General features: G+C 44.0%; 1 protein-coding gene across 1 annotated transcript in view; it reads left to right on the forward strand.

Moving 5' to 3' along the window:
• ADRA1D (adrenoceptor alpha 1D) overlaps positions 1 to 11743 on the forward strand; it is a 74968-nt gene extending 63225 nt beyond the window's left edge. The window contains exon 2 of the mRNA XM_050943396.1: positions 7538 to 11743. Coding sequence (XP_050799353.1) covers positions 7538 to 8103 — 566 coding nt within the window. The 3' untranslated portion in view covers positions 8104 to 11743. The remainder of the gene's footprint in view (positions 1 to 7537) is intronic.
• The last annotated feature ends 5682 nt before the right edge of the window (positions 11744 to 17425 follow it).

Consider the following 17425-nt stretch of genomic DNA (forward strand, 5'->3'; position numbering starts at 1 on the left):
TAACCTGGGCATGATCTTCACCTCAGGCCACTCTCTAGGACCTCACATCCAAGCATCTTGCAGAGTCTATCTGTGTTATGTGTCTAATAGGGCTGCTGAGCCCCAATTAAAGTATGTGGGAAGCAGGGGTGAAAGTAGAAATAGGGACTTACTGGTACGGGGCTGGGTTGGGGCCGGCTCTGGACCCCAGAAGTGGTGGGACCTCGAGCACAAGGGGCAGGGATGGGGGGGTCAGAGCCAGCCCTGGCCCGCCCTGTACCGGTCAGTGCCCTCCCCTCCCCTGCCAGGGTAGCAGCATTGCTGGGGGCTCCGACAGCAGTTTAAAGGGCTCAGGGCTCAACAGCTGCTACTGCCTCAGGCCCTTTAAACTGCTGCTGGAGCCCCTGGCTGCTGCTGCTACCCCAGGGCTCCGGCAGCAGGGCTCTGGTGGCAATTTAAACCCTTTAAATTGCCACCAGGGGAAGCCGAACCACCCCAGTACAGTGCACCAGCTCTTGCCAGTACGCTACACCGGGGTGTACCGGCTTACTTTCACCTCTGGTGGGAGGAAAACCAGAGTTCTCCTCTTCCCCTCTCAGGTACCCCAACACCACTACCAGCCTGTTCCCAGGCCCATGAGTCCCTACCCCCACCCCTTCCAAATCTGAGTGAGTATCATTGCAACCCGGTGTGTCACATTGCAATGCCACTCAGACTTAGTAGGGGTGGGTGCAGGGGCTCATGGGTCAGGAGGTTCGTGAGGGAGCAGGGGGTGGCTGGGACAGATCAGAGTGAGTGGCTGCTTAGCCAAATTTGAGTGAGTGGTGTTGCAACCAGGCACATGGGGTCCCAGTGCCACTCAGTTTTGGCCTGGCCCAAAGGTAATAGTTGGACCATGGTCCAGGTGGTGTCCCTGGCTCTGCGGCCTATGTCTATGATACGCCCTTTCCTATCCATCTGCACAGCTAAAACTTTCTTCCAGGCTCCCATCATCTGTTAGAGTTCTTTGAAGGAGTCAACAAACGTGGACAAGGGGGATCCAGTGGCCATAGTGTACTTAGATTTCCAGAAAGCCTTTGACAAGGTCCCTCACCAAAGGCTCTTATGTAAGTTAAGTTGTCCTGGGATAAAAGGGAAGGTCCTTTCATGGACTGAGAATTGGCTAAAAGACAGGGAACAAAGGGTAGGAATTAATGGTAAATTCTCAGAATGGAGAGGGGTAACTAGTGGTGTTCCCCAAGAGTCAGTCCTAGGACCAATCCTATTCAATTTATTCATAAATGATCCGGAGAAAGGAGTAAACAGTGAGGTGGCAAAGTTTGCAGATGATACTAAACTACTCAAGATAGTTAAGACCAAAGCAGATTGTGAAGAACTTCAAAAAGATCTCATAAAACTAAGTGATTGGGCAACAAAATGGCAAAAGAAATTTAATGTGGATAAATGTAAATTTATGCACATTGGAAAAAATAACCCCAACTATACATACAATATGATGGGGGCTAATTTAGCTACAAGAAGTCAGGAAAAAGATCTTCGCGTCATCGTGGATAGTTCTCTGAAGATGTCCACGCAGTGTGCAGAGGCAGTCAAAAAAGCAAACAAGGTGTTAGGAATCATTAAAAAGGGGATAGAGAATAAAACTGAGAATATATTATTGCCCTGATATAAATCCATGGTACGCCCACATCTTGAATACTGTGTACAGATGTCGTCTCCTCACCTCAAAAAAGATATTCTAGCACTAGAAAAGGTTCCAAAAAGGGCAACTAAAAATGATTAGGGGTTTGGATGGGTCCCATATGAGGAAAGATTAAAGAGGCTAGGCCTCTTCAGCTTGGAAAAGAGGAGACTATGGGGGTATATGATAGAGGTATATAAAATCATGAGTGATGTTGAGAAAGTGGATAAGGGAAAGTTATTTACTTATTCCCATAATACAAGAACTAGGGGTCACCAAATGAAATTAATAGGTAGCAGGTTTAAAACAAATAAAAGGAAGTTCTTCTTCACACAGCGCACAGTCAACTTGTGGAACTCCTTACCTGAGGAGGTTGTGAAGGCTGGGACTATAACAATGCTTAAAAGGGAACTGGATAAATTCATGGTGGCTAAGTCCATAAATGGCTATTAGCCAGGAAGGGTAAAGAATGGTGTCCCTAGCCTCTGTTCATCAGAGGATGGAGATGGATGGCAGGAGAGAGATCACTTGATCATTGCCTGTTAGCTTCACTCCCTCTGGGGCACCTGGCATTGGCCACTGTCGGTAGATAGATACTGGGCTAGATGGACCTTTGGTCTGACCCGGTACAGCCGTTCTTATGTTCTTATCATCTGACCTCTTGATCGCTGCAACATCCTTCTCTCTGTCCTTGACAAATGCAGTCTTGCTCCTCTCTCATCCATTCAGAAAACAGCTGCAAAGATGACTTTCCCAGCCTGTCGCTTCCACCAGGGCACCTCTCTCTTTTCATGTCTCCGCTGGCGCCCCCTTCTGGTCATATCCAACATAAGCTGGTTTCCTTCACTTTCAAGGCCCTTCACAATCAGCTCACATTGTCGACTTCCTGCTCTGATTGGCCCGTGATGCCAGCCTACAGGACTCACTTGTTACATTTTCAAACAAGAGCCTTCTTGCTTTCTCCGAGGCTGCCCCTCATCCTTGGAGGTCATGCCCCAGAAACACCCACAAAGCCACTTCATTGTGCTTTTTTCCATTCCTCCTTAAAACGCTCTTTTGCCAGGATACCTACAAAAACACTTGACAACAATTAGGCCACTGGCATGCCAAGACCACCGCCTGTCGTGCTCACCAGCATTGCCTCTGTTTCCTTGTACTCCCCCATCAGTCAGCATCCAACTGATGCTTCTTGTCTTATATTTAGATTGTAAGCTCTTTTGTTTGTACAGCCCCTAGCACAGTGAAGTGCTGGGCGTGACTAGGGCTCCTATGTGCCACAGTATCACTAATAATTGTACCAGGGTAAAACCCGGCCACTTAATCATAGCTTAAGTGGTTTTGGTGCTGCACATCTCTATTGACAATAGTGTTGCTTGTTTCGAAGAGCAGCAAAAGCCTAAACATTCAGAGTTCACTGCTGTAAATCGCCACTTGGCCCCAGTTCAGCACAGGGTTTTGGTCTCAGCTGAAAGCCTTACTATTCAGACTATCGCTTAAGCACACAATTAACTTTAACCACCACCGAGGGCAACGAAACTTAAAAACATACTTAAATTTAAACACATGGCTTGAGTGCGTTCCTGAATGGGGTCTTATGCACATAATTTAAGAACATGCTTAAGTCCAGCCTTCCCTGTCAGAGCACTTAAACATGTGCCTAATTCCCCTGGGCTTCAATAGGATGTAAGCACATGCTTATCATTTCAGCATGCACTTACGTTCTGTGCAGAATAGGGATGGATTTAAGCACATGCTTAAAGATAGGCATGTGCTTAAGTTCTTTGCTGAATGAGGGCCCTGGGTTTTACAGAGCATATTTTCATCTATCAAACTATTTTGGAAGCTCCTCACTGGGCCATGGAAGGTTTTCTCCGTAGCGCTGAATTTCTGGATCTCTGTGGCTTCATGCCAGATTCTCAACACCCTTTCAACTGTTTTGACACCAGGGCTATGTGTGCAGATAAAATAATAATGATACCCAGATCTAATGATATTTACTAACATACAAATTAACGCTCAGTCACACAGTGTCGTGATTTGTCATCCAGAGCTAAAATTAAAAGAAATTAAGGCTGAGTCAGAAAGTTATTTCAGGCTTTTCTGTGTAATAGTGAGCAGCAGACTCTGCGGGTGCAACAGTGACACCTGCTGGCTATGACGTGTCCTTTTGCTGGCCTTTTGTGTCAAGAAAAACATTAGAAACCATATAGCCATAAAAACATTAGAAACCATATAGAAACCAAAGCATAAAGCAGTTATCTGTTTACATTCCTTTGCAGTGATGCTGGAATAATGTTTACTTTAATCATGATAAATTAATTCTTATGATATGTTAAATTCATTAATATTAAATTCCTGGTTGATTCAATAACTTTAATTTAGAGAGGGGTTGTCACAAGTGCCTACCTGAATTGGGATTGAAAGTCACTGACACTTATGTTCCTAAATCCCTTTAGCACTTGTGACAACCCCATCCTTAAGTTTCTTGCTAATTGCATTGTATTTTTTTTTATTTTTGCTTGTGTGTTTCTTCTAAAGTTAAAAAAGCAAACAGCAAGCAAAAAAATAACTAGGAAGATTTGAGAGGTTATATTTTGTTTGAAATTTTTTTAAAAAAGCTCAAGAGTCAATAACAGCCAGCACTTAAGTTGCAATTTTATATCTGCAGCTCTCCAAACACTTTGCAAAGAAAGATCAGTACCATTTTGCCCCTTTTACAGATGGGGAAACAGAGACACAGAAAGGTGAACTGAGTTGCACAAGGACAGTGCCAGAGCTGAGAATAGAAGGCAGGACCAGTGCCTTATCAACTGCTTCCAGGTCCAAAAAACACTCCAGTAAGTTTAATTAATACCCAGTTCAAAAGACAATAGTGGTGCTATGAAGATGGACGCCTAGAATCACAGCTGCTGTTGCAGGGAATTACATCTCTCTGAATTATGCTGGCCCTTAGACTGCACCCCTGGTCTGTAATACCACCACTCCCCCTGTCTCAAAGTTTGTGCTGTGTGAGGCTGCTGCTGCCGTGTGCTGAATTGGCATATCTTCTTGTCCTGTCCACTCCTGAGCCAGCGCCTGGGCTGAACCCCCGATCTGGTCCCTGCAGTGGCAGGGAAGTTGTGGCTATTCTGTGCCACTGCATTCTTCTCTTGGAGGACTCTCAATTCAAGGGCCATCATACAGGTTATACCTGGGTCGAAGCCAGTGTACATCCCTGCCAAGAGCTGGCCTATGATATCTATAAAAGCAGCCATTTGTTAAAATGGGCAAAGTAAAGAAGACATAATTAGAGAATAACTTTGTGCCCCAATTCCTTTTCCTATCCCAGAAGGGGACACACACATCCAAGGTATGAATTAGCAGTAAAACTGTGTTCCCAGAGCTCACACTCTTCACTTTTTTTGTTAATTCCCAGCTTCTGGAGTCGTGTGATTATGTGAGAATCTCAGTTTTCATTTAAAATAAAAAGTACATTTTTAGCCCTCCAGGTTGGGGAGACAAGTTTGAAAAAGGGAACCCTACGGGCTCCAGTGCCAGACTGAAAATGAAAAGAATGCCAAAATTATTTATTTATTTAAATCTCATGATTTTGTGGCCCTGATTTTTGATTTTTGAAATTTGGGGGTTGGGAATTACTTAACCATACAGCCAACTCCATGCAAAAGCAGCGATGTCACAGTGTGGTGCATGCTGAGATGCCACAACAGAATGGGGAGCCAGCAGCCTGTGATGGGGAGTGGAGAGAGAAGGTAACTTTTGGTTGTGCAGGATGCAACATAGCCTGGTTAATGATACTATTTGGCACCTGCCTATCACAGAAAACGCCTCTCTGTGGCCTTTTTAAACTGGACTCTTTGGGTTTTTCCCTATTCAGCTCAACAGGGTGGTTTCAAAGTTCTATAGAAAAGATTTCATTCTCTGTTAAATCATATAAGTTTTAGAATAACTTTGCAAGGAGATCTTGAATATCAGTCCCTGATAAACCTCCTAGCTGGTAGGATTCCTCTTCCTTTTCAGTCCATTCTTTGTTTTACAGAAATGATATGCATTTTGAAGACTCATCTATTTTTGTTATGTATCCCTGGCCACATGCCATAGCTCCTGGAGTTATTGGTGGGGTTCTGCTGCTCCCAACAGAAGGACAAAATTATTATCCCAATACACCATCTACCGTAAATCTCTCCTGGGAGTTCAAAAGAGTCTTAGCATATGTGCATGCTTTGGCTATGTACAGCTAAACTAGACACTTAGTTACATCTTCCTTTAGGTTTCTTAAGTAGTAATAAATAGTTTGAACTAGTTAGGGTGACCAGATGTTCCAATTTTATAGGGACAGTCCTGATATTTGGGGTGTTGTCTTATATAGGTGCCCATTACCCCCAACCCCCGTCCCGATTTTTCACTCTTGCTGTCTGATCACCCTAGCAGTAGTAAAGCTCTATTCAGCTCAGGATCCCAAAGCACTTTAGAAATACTGTTGAACTTAGCCTCAGCAAACCCCTGTGAGATAAGTTTACATCACTATCCAGCTGGTTCATCTGGTGCCCAAATAGCTTGATGAGTCAGTAGCAGATCTACAGCTATAATAACCCAAGAGTCCCCCGCTCCCCACCACACCTCCCCCACTTCCGTGCCATATATACACAGTTATAGTTCACAACACGTTTTTTCCATTCTCTCTAGCTAGAATCCAAGCTGCAAGGACCTTGAGGATTGTATAAACTGGCCATGTGCCTCCACTCTCCAAACAGGAGAGGAGCGGCAGCTCGGGACAGAGCGCTTCATAAAAGTCAGCGAGATCCTGTGCATGCACCGTGGGTACAGATTAAAGTCTTCCCTCAGAATTTGTTAGTGTTTCATCTGCCTTGAAATGGGAATTGCCTTCATGTTGATAACTGACTGCACTCTGTGGTTTCCCCAAGCACCTCAGTCTCGCTTGTTCAATTGCTCTCTTCTATAGTTTGCAAGCCTGCTGCAGTGTTTGTCAGTGACTGACATCAGCTGTCCCTTGGGGACTAGTTCTTTGTCTGGCGCTAGCATTGGGAGAACCATCAGTGTCACAAACAGCTGCGCTGTCTATCAGTCTGGGTTCATATACCACCCTCACTGCTGCAGCAGCCTGGTGCTGCGGTGCTCATTCTGAGCCCTGGCTCTCTGTTCTCACTGAGCACAAGAGCTCGGCAGTTAACGTGGTTAACCTGCACATCAGGAGCCAGGGCCAAATGAGTGATATCCTCTAAGAACTGTCAACCAGATATTTTCCTGAAACACCTAGTTTACTCAAAGATGGTATCACAGGGGCCAGATCCTCCACTGGGACAAATGGGCATGGCTGCATTGACTTCACTTGCACTGTGCTGATTTGCACCAGATGAGAAGCAGGTTTTGTACCTTTACAGGTAAGAAAGGAAACATTGCCTTGTGGTCTGGATTGTGGCTTCTAAGCCCGTCTCTCTGTGAATCGTGGAAAATGGTTTAGGACCAAGTACTGTCCCCAGAGCCCAGCCCAAGCAGCCAGGATGGGCACTGGGCAGGCATGTGGCGGGATGGGAAGAGAGATATTTCCCCAACGCTGAGCTCTTTCAGCAGCGCTGCTCTGGTGAAGCTGTTTCATCCCTGATGTTGCCCCACTGTGCGGTGGATGCTGCACAGTCTGACTGCACTGTTATGACCACCTAGAGGCCAGGCTTGCCAGCTACTCAACCTGGGGCATTGAAACAGCCAGTCAGACCCTCAACTCTTGGTCCATGGTGCATGCCGATTTTATGCAGGGCAACAATCAGTTTTGCCCTTCCTTGCAGAGCTTGATATTCTGACCCGCAGTTCAAGTTTCCCAATGGCCTTCCTCTAACCTTGTTTGTCCCCATTTCCTCCAAGGTTCCTTCTTTCCTTCCCTGAAGCCCTCCGACATGGTCTTCAAGATCATCTTCTGGCTGGGGTACTTCAATAGCTGCGTGAACCCCATCATCTACCCCTGCTCCAGCAAAGAATTCAAGAGAGCTTTCATCAGGCTGCTCAAGTGTCAGTGCCGCCGGCACCGCCGGCCCATCTGGAGGGTGTACGACAACCACTGGCGCGCTGCCTCCATGAGCAGCTCAGGGCGGGATTCCGACATGGACATGGGGCCCAGAATCGCCACCCTCAACAGCTCTTTCATATTGAACTCCACCCCTCAGGAAAGAACCCCTAAGAGGCGAACGCTAAGCTTCAAAGGGTGGAAAATGGTCACAGCTTTCCAAAAACCATCCTCCACCCAACTGAAAGAAAAGATGAACAGCCTCTCCAACAAAATAAGGGGCTCCAGCAAAGGGGGCGTGACCGCAGCTTATAAGATGGAGGTGGAGTCCGTTTCCATAGGGATCCCTAACGACTTCATGGAGGCTATTGACTACCAAATGTACGATTTACCAGACTGTTGCGGGCTCAGAGAAACAGATATTTAAAGCCCCAGGACAATGATTAGTTTGTTTTTAAATGTGCATTACATGTGGGTAGAGGGGACGAAAACGGGATGCAATCGATATGTTTGTCAGGCAGGCTGGAAAAAGCGATCGGGTGTCAAATGAGCCACCGGCAGGTTTTGTGATCACCGCCCACTAAGGTTACAGAAATAAGAGTTTAGTGTAAGGGCAATACTAATGCTCTAATGGAATACCAGCATCTTATCCGCTGTATTGCCAGGTGAAGGAAGCAGGGGGACTGCGGGGTTCTAGGGAAATGATCTGTTTCGTCTACTGGGGTGATGGTGTTTCACAGCTGCTGTGCAATTCAGGGGAAACTAGAATGCATCCTCCGCGATTATAAAAACACGGAAAGGTCAACACCATGAAAGCCCCAAAGCTGGGTGTAATTCTTCTGTCTTAGTGTCTCCTTCCAGAGGCTGCTCCCAGGCAGGATTCAACTGCTGCTAAGTGACAGCTGACAGAGCTATTCCATTAGCTCAAGGATAAGGGCTTAAGGTGAAGGTCCCAGGGTTTGATTCCTGCTGTCGACTCTCGGGTCTCTGATGTATCTGCCCACAGGTTACTACCTACACGTAAGATGGGTTTATGCCTGAACAATCATCCTCACTTACACGCTGAAGCAAAGGGAAATGCGGGTCTTTTTTCTAATCCAAATCTGAGATATACTTCTCGTTTTACTTTGTTGAAAAGCCTTGCACAGCACCCACTGCCAGCACCATCGCTAGCACATGTTGCTGTGTGTCAGCAGTGAGGAAACACTGCCAGACATGCTTTTGGATATTGGACATGTCTGACTCTTCTGCCACCACCTCTCTCTCTCTCTCTCTCTCTCAAACAATAAAAGAGACATGGTGGCAGCGAAGTTCAGCTCAAGGCTCAAACTTCCCCATAGTTTGGGATGGAGGTTTCCATGTAGGCCCATCTCTGAAGTTAGTGTGTCGGAGCTAAAGTCAGACATCTCTCCATAAAGGTTGCCATTCCCCCTTGTAATGCATCAGGGTTCTTGAGCTGAATCAGTCCAAGATGATATTCAGCACTCTTGGGCCCTTCCGATACAATTCCTTGCCGAGACGGCAGAGCTACCCAAGCTGAAATATTCAGTAATTGTTGGTTTTGTTTGCTCTTGCTGTGGCCAAAAAGGGTAGCAATGATTTTTTTCCCCACCATGCACAGATCCAGATTGAACCCACTTCCGAGACGATGTAGTGGTCTTCAGTGCCCTAGACTATGTGGAGAAAGAAGATGTGTGACCCCTCAAAAGGGCATCATTGGAGTATGACCAGATACAGTGTTGTGTGTTATGCTTTGTTGTATATTTGCACTCAGCCAATTAGTTGGTTAAACCCCACTCAGCTGTGTATTTCATGTGCCTATTTTGTTGCATTTTGGGCACCTGATAAGCCCAGTAGGCTCCATAAACAACCTGCGTTAAACTTAGAAATAGGCTCAGCCCACAATCCCTGACTTCAGATACCCTGGGGACTTGGGCAGAACATGGATCTGAGTCTAAATATCTTATCTCAGGTCTGTTCTCTGGTGCAAATAAAAATACGGGAAAACATGCGCCATGGTGGAGACATGCTGTCAAATTCATCCCAGGTGTAATCCCACCCAGGTCAGTACAGTCCCACCTGGAGCAAACTTGGCCCATTAAGACTAACATGGCTTTCATTACTGGGGCCTGACGTATGTTTACCCAGCCTCTCTAACTAAGCTTTTGCAAGAAGAGAAACAGAGCTGCCAGGCTCACGGTGTTAGGAAAACCGGGTGTTATGGTTTGTCCTCCTTTCTCTTTGTTTTCAAATTGAAACTCAATATACAAAATGTAAAAAAAAGAAAGAAAGAAACCAATCTATTGGATTCCAAGATGCCGTGTATGGAGCGGGTAGTAGCTGAACTCTGCAATACCCTTGTCAAGCTGACACTGAACTAAATGAATTATGGCACAAGCAAGTCTGGTGTGTGTCAAACTATTTCCCTGCAGGAAGCCAACAATATCAAGCAGCACTGGCCAATGATGCACTTGCTGTGAGCCATGTCTGGTGGTTCGTTACAGTGTGTGTTCAAAGATTGCTAATGGGCTTGCCAAAGAGCACTCACAAATCCCAGTTGGCCCAGTCCTGCCAAAATTCCCCAGGGGAACCCATTTGGGCCGTCTCAGTGGGAAAAGCATATTTCATTTCTGGTCTGTAGGAGCCCTGCGGTGACCGTAAATAAAGGGAGAGCTGAGGATAACCAAATAGCCCTTTAGTGGTGTAAGAACAGTGCCTGCAAATGGTTAACATACAAAGCTCGGCACAGATCTAACCCCTCCCCCTGCCAAATTCCCACTGCAGGTGATGGGCACTTTTCAATTTGCAGTTTATTGTTTATTTACCGCTAATTGTTTGGGGCCCAATCCCCCAGCCATTAAAGTCAGTGGAAAGACTTCCGATGAGTGGGAGCATTATGTAGCCACGCCCGGGACAGTGCAGCCATGCAAAGACTGGAGCCCCTAAACCAAGGAGCTTGCAGCTTAAAGGCTCTGTTGCACTATGAGACAGCACCAGGCAGGCAAAGCCAGAACAGTGTGTGGTCACTGACGCTGGAATCCAGCCCAGAGCAGGTGGCTTGTCAGGAGCTCTGGAAGGAGAAGAATCCATTCACCCTGCCCTTCTGCCCTCAACTCCAGACACATGTGCATGTAGTCCCTTGATGTTCAGGGGAGATCTGCACTAACAGTGGGACTAATCCACTGGACAGGTAAGGTGCTGTATGGAAACAGCTACCTATTCGAGATCTGCTGTATGCAGAGGAAAGAAAGCACCAGGGGCAAAAGGTGCTTATAATCATATGCCCACGTCAGTAGCTGTGGTAATTTGCGGATATTTAACCATCTAAATACCTGACCTCCAGGTGCAATCAGGCTGTGAGTTGTACAAGTGATGTTAATTGCACTCACCAAAATGGAGGCCTAGTTAAGGACAGGTTGGAAATTTGATCTTAAATGGGAGTTTCATATAATATTAATGGATTTATGCAGGTAACTTCCCATACAGTGAGATGAGAATACATCCATCCATCTGGGTGTATATGTGTGTGTAGATTTATATGCTGCATACAGATACACACACCTATATATATATATATATATATATATATACACACACACACACACACCAGTATACTGTCATTTCCCAAAGCACAGACATTTTCTCATAAACTGAAGATTTTCCAGGGCTGTCTAGCCATTCCTGGCAAACATTTTATCAAATATTCCTCCCAAGTTGCTGAGGCTGTTACTAACACTTCCGTCTGACCTTTTAAATTAGCTTCTTCTGTTTTATTTTTTATGATTTCATATACCTGAATTTTTACGCTCTGATCACTTGAACGCATTCAGCAAAACAACGTCTAATTGTTGGGTGTTTCACCAATTCTCCCTCCGGGTTCTAGTCAGAGCAGCAGGAGAACAGAGGAGATAAAAGTAGGCTTAAGCAAGCAAACCAACCCCAACCCATCCCCTTTGTTTTGTTAATTACAGCTGTGCCGATGTTTGAATTAAGACATCTGGAGATGCATAGAGCATAAAGTAGAATTATGTGGAGCCATTCACTATAAAGTTGTTTGATGATACCTGCTACTTGTTGTAGTAGGGTGACCGGACAGCAAGTGTGAAAAATCGGGACGGGGGTGGGGGTAATAGGAGCCTATATAGGAAAAAGCCCCAAATATCAGCACTGCCCCTACAAAATCAGGACATCTGGTCACCCTATGCTGTAGTCTAGTGCATTTTGGCAGCATTTTTGTTCTTCATTTAAACAAAGGATGCAAGTTCCCCCTAACAGGAGTGGGTTAGTTTTGTGCAGAGAGGCGGAATCCATCAGAGGAAAGGATTCCAACACTGGCTGCTGTGCAATACTTTCGCAGCGTCTTGCCAAATTCTGCCCTTCTGTCAGCTGATTCTGTTGCCTTCCAGATCAGTGTGGGGATTAACTAAGCACATATGGAAGCTATAACATCATTCAGGACAAGCTGGGACATCGTAAACTGTAGCTGCCCATGTTTGGATGATTCAGTTCTATCTTCCTGGTCAGTCTGGAGACAAAACCTTAGCATTGGTTAAATATGGATTACAGAAAATTTTAATTTTTTTGAGGGATTTTGTCTAACTATTTGAGATAAATTGAAAATAAGCATTTCTAAAACAAAAAAGCCAGATCTTCTGCAGGTACAAATTAACATCACTTCATGGAAGTTGGAGTCCAGTGGTGCTGGGAGTCTGATTTAAATCTTGATCACACTGGTGTAAATCTAGAGTCACTCCAGTGAATTCAGTGGAATTACATTAGAGGGACACCAGAACAGAATCAAGGTCATAGGTTAACCTTAGTCTCTTCACACAAAGCTCTCGTTGATATTGACATGCAGGATATCAGTGGGTCAGAATATGGGCTGGAGTGTTTCCTATAGATAGTTAGAGTCCAAAATTCCTCTAAAGACCATCCCAGACTATCAAGGGAACCGATATATTGTCTCATATAAATTATTATGAGGAATGAAAAAATACTCATGTGGGAATTTAGAAAGATGCATTTTTTTTACCTGATTGGATAATGAATTTGATAAACACTTTATAAATGACATTTTCCTGTGACTGATTTAATAACAACGTGGAATGACATATATTTTGGTACAAGCACTCATTTTGAAAATGCATCTTATTTACATAATTGATCATAAGGGCTCCTTGAGAAGGGTTATGATGAATCCAATTAAAAAAAATAAAACCCAACACAGGTTTAGTCCCATGTCAGAAAGTAGATATTTTGCCCAATAAACTATAAGAGTCCATATGATATAATCTGTAAATCCTGTATTTACAAATTATTGAACCAATATACAATTGAATTAGTGCAGCGGACACGTATCAAATTCACATTTAGTTAAAAAAAACCATGGAAAGCCATGGAATATTTAATTAGCATAAGGTTCATGCAGTCTGGTCTCCATGTCATGGCCCACACCTGATGTTGAAAAGGAAGGAGAAAATAACTCTTAATGCATGTACCCAACTGTGCAACAATGTCTATCAGAAAAAAGTTCCTTCCTGACCCCTGCAGGAAATTATGCCCTGAAGCATGAGAGCTGGCCTAACCTTCTCCTGCACAAAATATCCCACTGTAGAAAAGAGTTCACACTCCTCTACTGAAAAACTCTCTGACCTTGTTCCTTTACATGCTGTGCAAAATAGGGGCCCCATTCTCCCTGCCCTAGGGGAACAGTGACTCCACCAGCTGAAATTCACGTGGTTTCTGTTTCTTTCTGTCAAGGGGACAGAATCTGTTTTCTTCCCCTCCCCCCACACCCACATAAGGAGCCAAACACACAAGGTACAGCTGGCTTAGCTCCTGCCCCCCGCCCTCTGGCCCAAAGCACTCAAATCCTAACTATGGTGATAGGGCCATATACAGACCTAGATAGCGAGAACCCTGCAGACCTTGTGATCTTCCAGAGGCAAGTGGCTTCTTTGCAAAGTGGACCCTTGCTTTTCATTACCAGCTGCCCTCCGTTTCTATCTTCTTGCAGCCCTTGGAGCCTCATTGGAGTGCCCTCGCCTCCGCCCCTGCAACCACAATCCGCCAGCACAGGCTTCCTTCCTCTCGTGTTGAACTGAAATCCTGAACTGTGTCCTATCAGGCTATGATTGGCCATTACCAAGCATTCACCAGAAGAACGTTTTTCAGCACAGGCAATTTTCAAGGAGAGAGGGACATCTAGATAGGGTGTCTATAGCCAGTGCATTGCCCTGTGCTCCTGTCACCAATGGAAATCAGCAGGGGCCCTCCAAAGAGTAGAACTTTTGGAGGAAATCTTTCCTCATTCTGTTTTCCTTTACCAGTATGAAAAAATGGGTCAGATACTTAGCTGATGCCCACGTCACAGCTCCATTGACTTCAGTGGAGCCAGGCTGACGTACCCCAGGTGAAGATCTGTCCCAACATCGCCAAACCTTCCAAGTGGTTAATCATTGAGCCATTTCATAAAGCAAGTGCATCATTGGTGTCCAGGAGCTCTCACTTCATTATGCTGGCTTTCTAGGGTCACTTTTAGCATTGTTATACTTTGTTGCTTCAATGAACTAATGCTAAGACTGGCTGGCCGCAGCACTTATGTCAACAGAAACGCTCAGCTTCCATTCCTGGAGGGCAGGTTTTATCCACCATTAAGCTGGACTGAAGTTTGGTTACATTTCTATTGTTTACAGCGTGTATATAAGTGTACATTTCCTTTAGCAACAGTTGGATTTTTTTTTATGTATAGATTTTTATTTTTCACCCTCAGATGTATTTATTAGTCAAAGTATTTCTGTTCCGTGATTCGAGGTACGTTGGATTGATGTAAAGTCTACAAAACTGAATGCACATATTTTGGTTTGTACCAAATACATGCACAATGCTGTATAAAAGGTGCAGTATTATTGTTAAGGTGCAGTATTGTTGCTTTATATAATTTTTGAAATATAGGAGGGAAGGTTGTGATAAAGCGCACATTTTTCATTCATATATTTTCACCCACATATAAATGATCTAAAAAGATTATAAAAGTTTGACCAGCTGGAATATACGACGGGAGTTTGAAAAGAAGCCATTTCTTCCTAAAATGATCTAAACTCAGGAATTCTCAGGCTGAGGATTACAAAGAGTGTCAGGGGTCATGACAACCTTGCTCTTTCCACATTGCTGAATGGAGGAGGGCATGTTCTGGAGGGAGTGTGTGTCCTGGGATGGGCTGGGGGTTCTGGTATGGAAAAGGGGACACTAGTATCATAAATGTTAAGATTTAGGTCTGGGTGAAAATGTTTCCATTGAAATTCTTGTTTGATGGAAGATTGGTAGGGGGGAGGGTTAATGGGTTTTTTTTCTGAAAAATGTCTGCTTTCCTTGGAAATTTTCAATTTTTTGTTGAAAATGTACGAAAACTGAAATAGTTCCATTGTGAAGTGCTTCACGGGACTTGTCACTTGGGTGTCTCGTTCTCCCATTCTCCTTTATGCATCAGGCTCCCTGGCTGGACTACATTTCCCATGAAGCATCACAATCTCCCTTCTCGGTAAAGGGAGGCAGTGCGTATTGGCAGTCATATGGCAGTAGTGCATTATGGGAGATGAAGTTCAGCTTTGGGCCTAGCCTATAAGGGAGAATGGAATCATGGGGCAACCAAACTATAAGTCTTGTGAGGCACCACAGCAGCGTTTTACAATTGAAATATTTTGGATCTGGGGTAAAGTATTTTGCCAAAAAGTTGAATTCCTCTGTATATGGAGGGAGTGGGGGACCAAGTCTTCCAATCAGCTCAGAGCCTCTGTCCCAGGGAGACAGAAATAGGTCCTTACAATGCAAGTGATAAATCACAGCCTGAGTGGATCCCATGTTGCTTTAGCTGAACAAAAACCACAGATATTAGGGATGAAAAAAGATTAAAAGGTTTAACCTTTTTAAAGGGGCTTCTTCTGCCTACAATTTAGTACCCACTTGGGATGAAATTTTAGACGCAACAGGAGCAGGGGAAGACCGTTTTCTTCCCTTTGTTAAATATTTGTAATGTTACAGAGCCCTGGGGAAAAAAAATAAAGGAAGTTGTCATTGTCACATGTACTTAATGATCTTTCCGTACCACAGAATTTGCCTGAGTGAAATATCCCATCTCAGCTTTCACACACACCCTTCATCTTGCCTTGCCATTGAGTTTGTGAAACGCTTCCTCTGCCTTGAGCCATGTGAAAGGTTACATAGTATTAGCTGCTAAGTCAGAGGCTCATAGGCAGATAGCCCATGGCTGTCCTTTGAACTGCACGTCTGTCTGGCACCTGGATGTGTTGTATGGTTCTCCTGATGCACAGGGTAAAAACAAGACAAAAACTCACTCAATTCCCAAGAGCCTGCTGAAGGCAGTGCTATGATTCCAAATGCCAGAACCATGTACACGGGTCAGCCAAATTAATAAGTGTTGGCCTGGTGATGTGAAGAGCTAAGCTCCGTCATTTCCCATAGATGTCAATGGGGCATTGGAGATAATCAGCACTTCAGAGGATTGGGACACATAGCACATCTCAACCAGCAAAAGAACTATTACAAAACTTATATCCAGAAACATGATGATTGACACAGTGTAGCAGGGAAAATGGGAAGCATCTTTTCATTGCTGGCCGCTGCTAGCAATAGCTGAAAGATGTCTCCACTCAGCAAGGTCTAAAGGACAGCTCCTGCATGTTATCGGACCAAAATAATGAGCATCTTTACTTCTCAACCCTTTGGTTGCCAGCTAAGAGTTATAAAACCTCAAATGTTAATTAGCATCAATAAAGATCTCATAGCAGCTATATGACCAAGGTTATTATTCATTTCTTTTTTTAAATACAACTCTGTCGACACTAGAGCTGGTTGGAAAATGGAATTTCTGTTCCATGGGAAATTCCAACATTTCAAAAAAAATTCCACCCCCAAATCAGGGGAAAAAGTCAAAGTTTTCCATGAACAGAAATTCCAAGTTTTCAATTTGGAAAGATTGAATCATGTCATGCTCATAATATAGACCTAATTAATTTCAACAATGTCAAAACATTTCATTTTGCAAAGGTAACACTGTTTTGTTTTGATAATGTCAAAACACTGTCATCATATTTAATATTAATTAAAGATATGCATACAATAAAATATTGAGCTATAACAACGTAAACGTCTAAATGAAATTAAACAGAACAATAAGGTCAAAGCAAAATGTTTTGACATTTTTTCACAAAATGAGACAGTTGAAAGGAATTGTGTCAACATTTTCTCATCGAAAATTTTGCTGAAATCAACATATTCCTGCAAAATGTTTCAATTTCATCAAAACTGCATTTTCCGATGGAAAACTATTCTGCCAAAAAAAATTGATAAGCACTCATATAAACCAAAGATTGAGCTCAATGGCTCAGGGGTGAGTAATGGGCTACAAAGCTTTTTTCACGTAGGTCACTGGTTTGAATCCAGGTCTGGGTAATAGTAACCTCAACCTCAACAGTTGTTCGGTGACCTGTGTGAAATGGAATTGGCAATCAGGCCTGCAGCCAAGGCAGATATTTTCAACTAGGAGATTTAGACACATCTATTTTAATGGAAGATATGTAATAAATTTATAATTAATAAATTTCAAGGTCAGAAGGGACTGTTGTGATCATCTAGTCTGACCTCTTGATTAGCACAGGCTATAGAACTTCCCCCCAAATAATCCCTCAAGCAGAGATTTTAGAAAAACATCCAATATTGATTTAAAAATT

The sequence above is a fragment of the Gopherus flavomarginatus genome, chromosome 3 (genome assembly GCF_025201925.1).
Source record: "Gopherus flavomarginatus isolate rGopFla2 chromosome 3, rGopFla2.mat.asm, whole genome shotgun sequence".
NCBI classification, from domain to species: domain Eukaryota; kingdom Metazoa; phylum Chordata; order Testudines; family Testudinidae; genus Gopherus; species Gopherus flavomarginatus.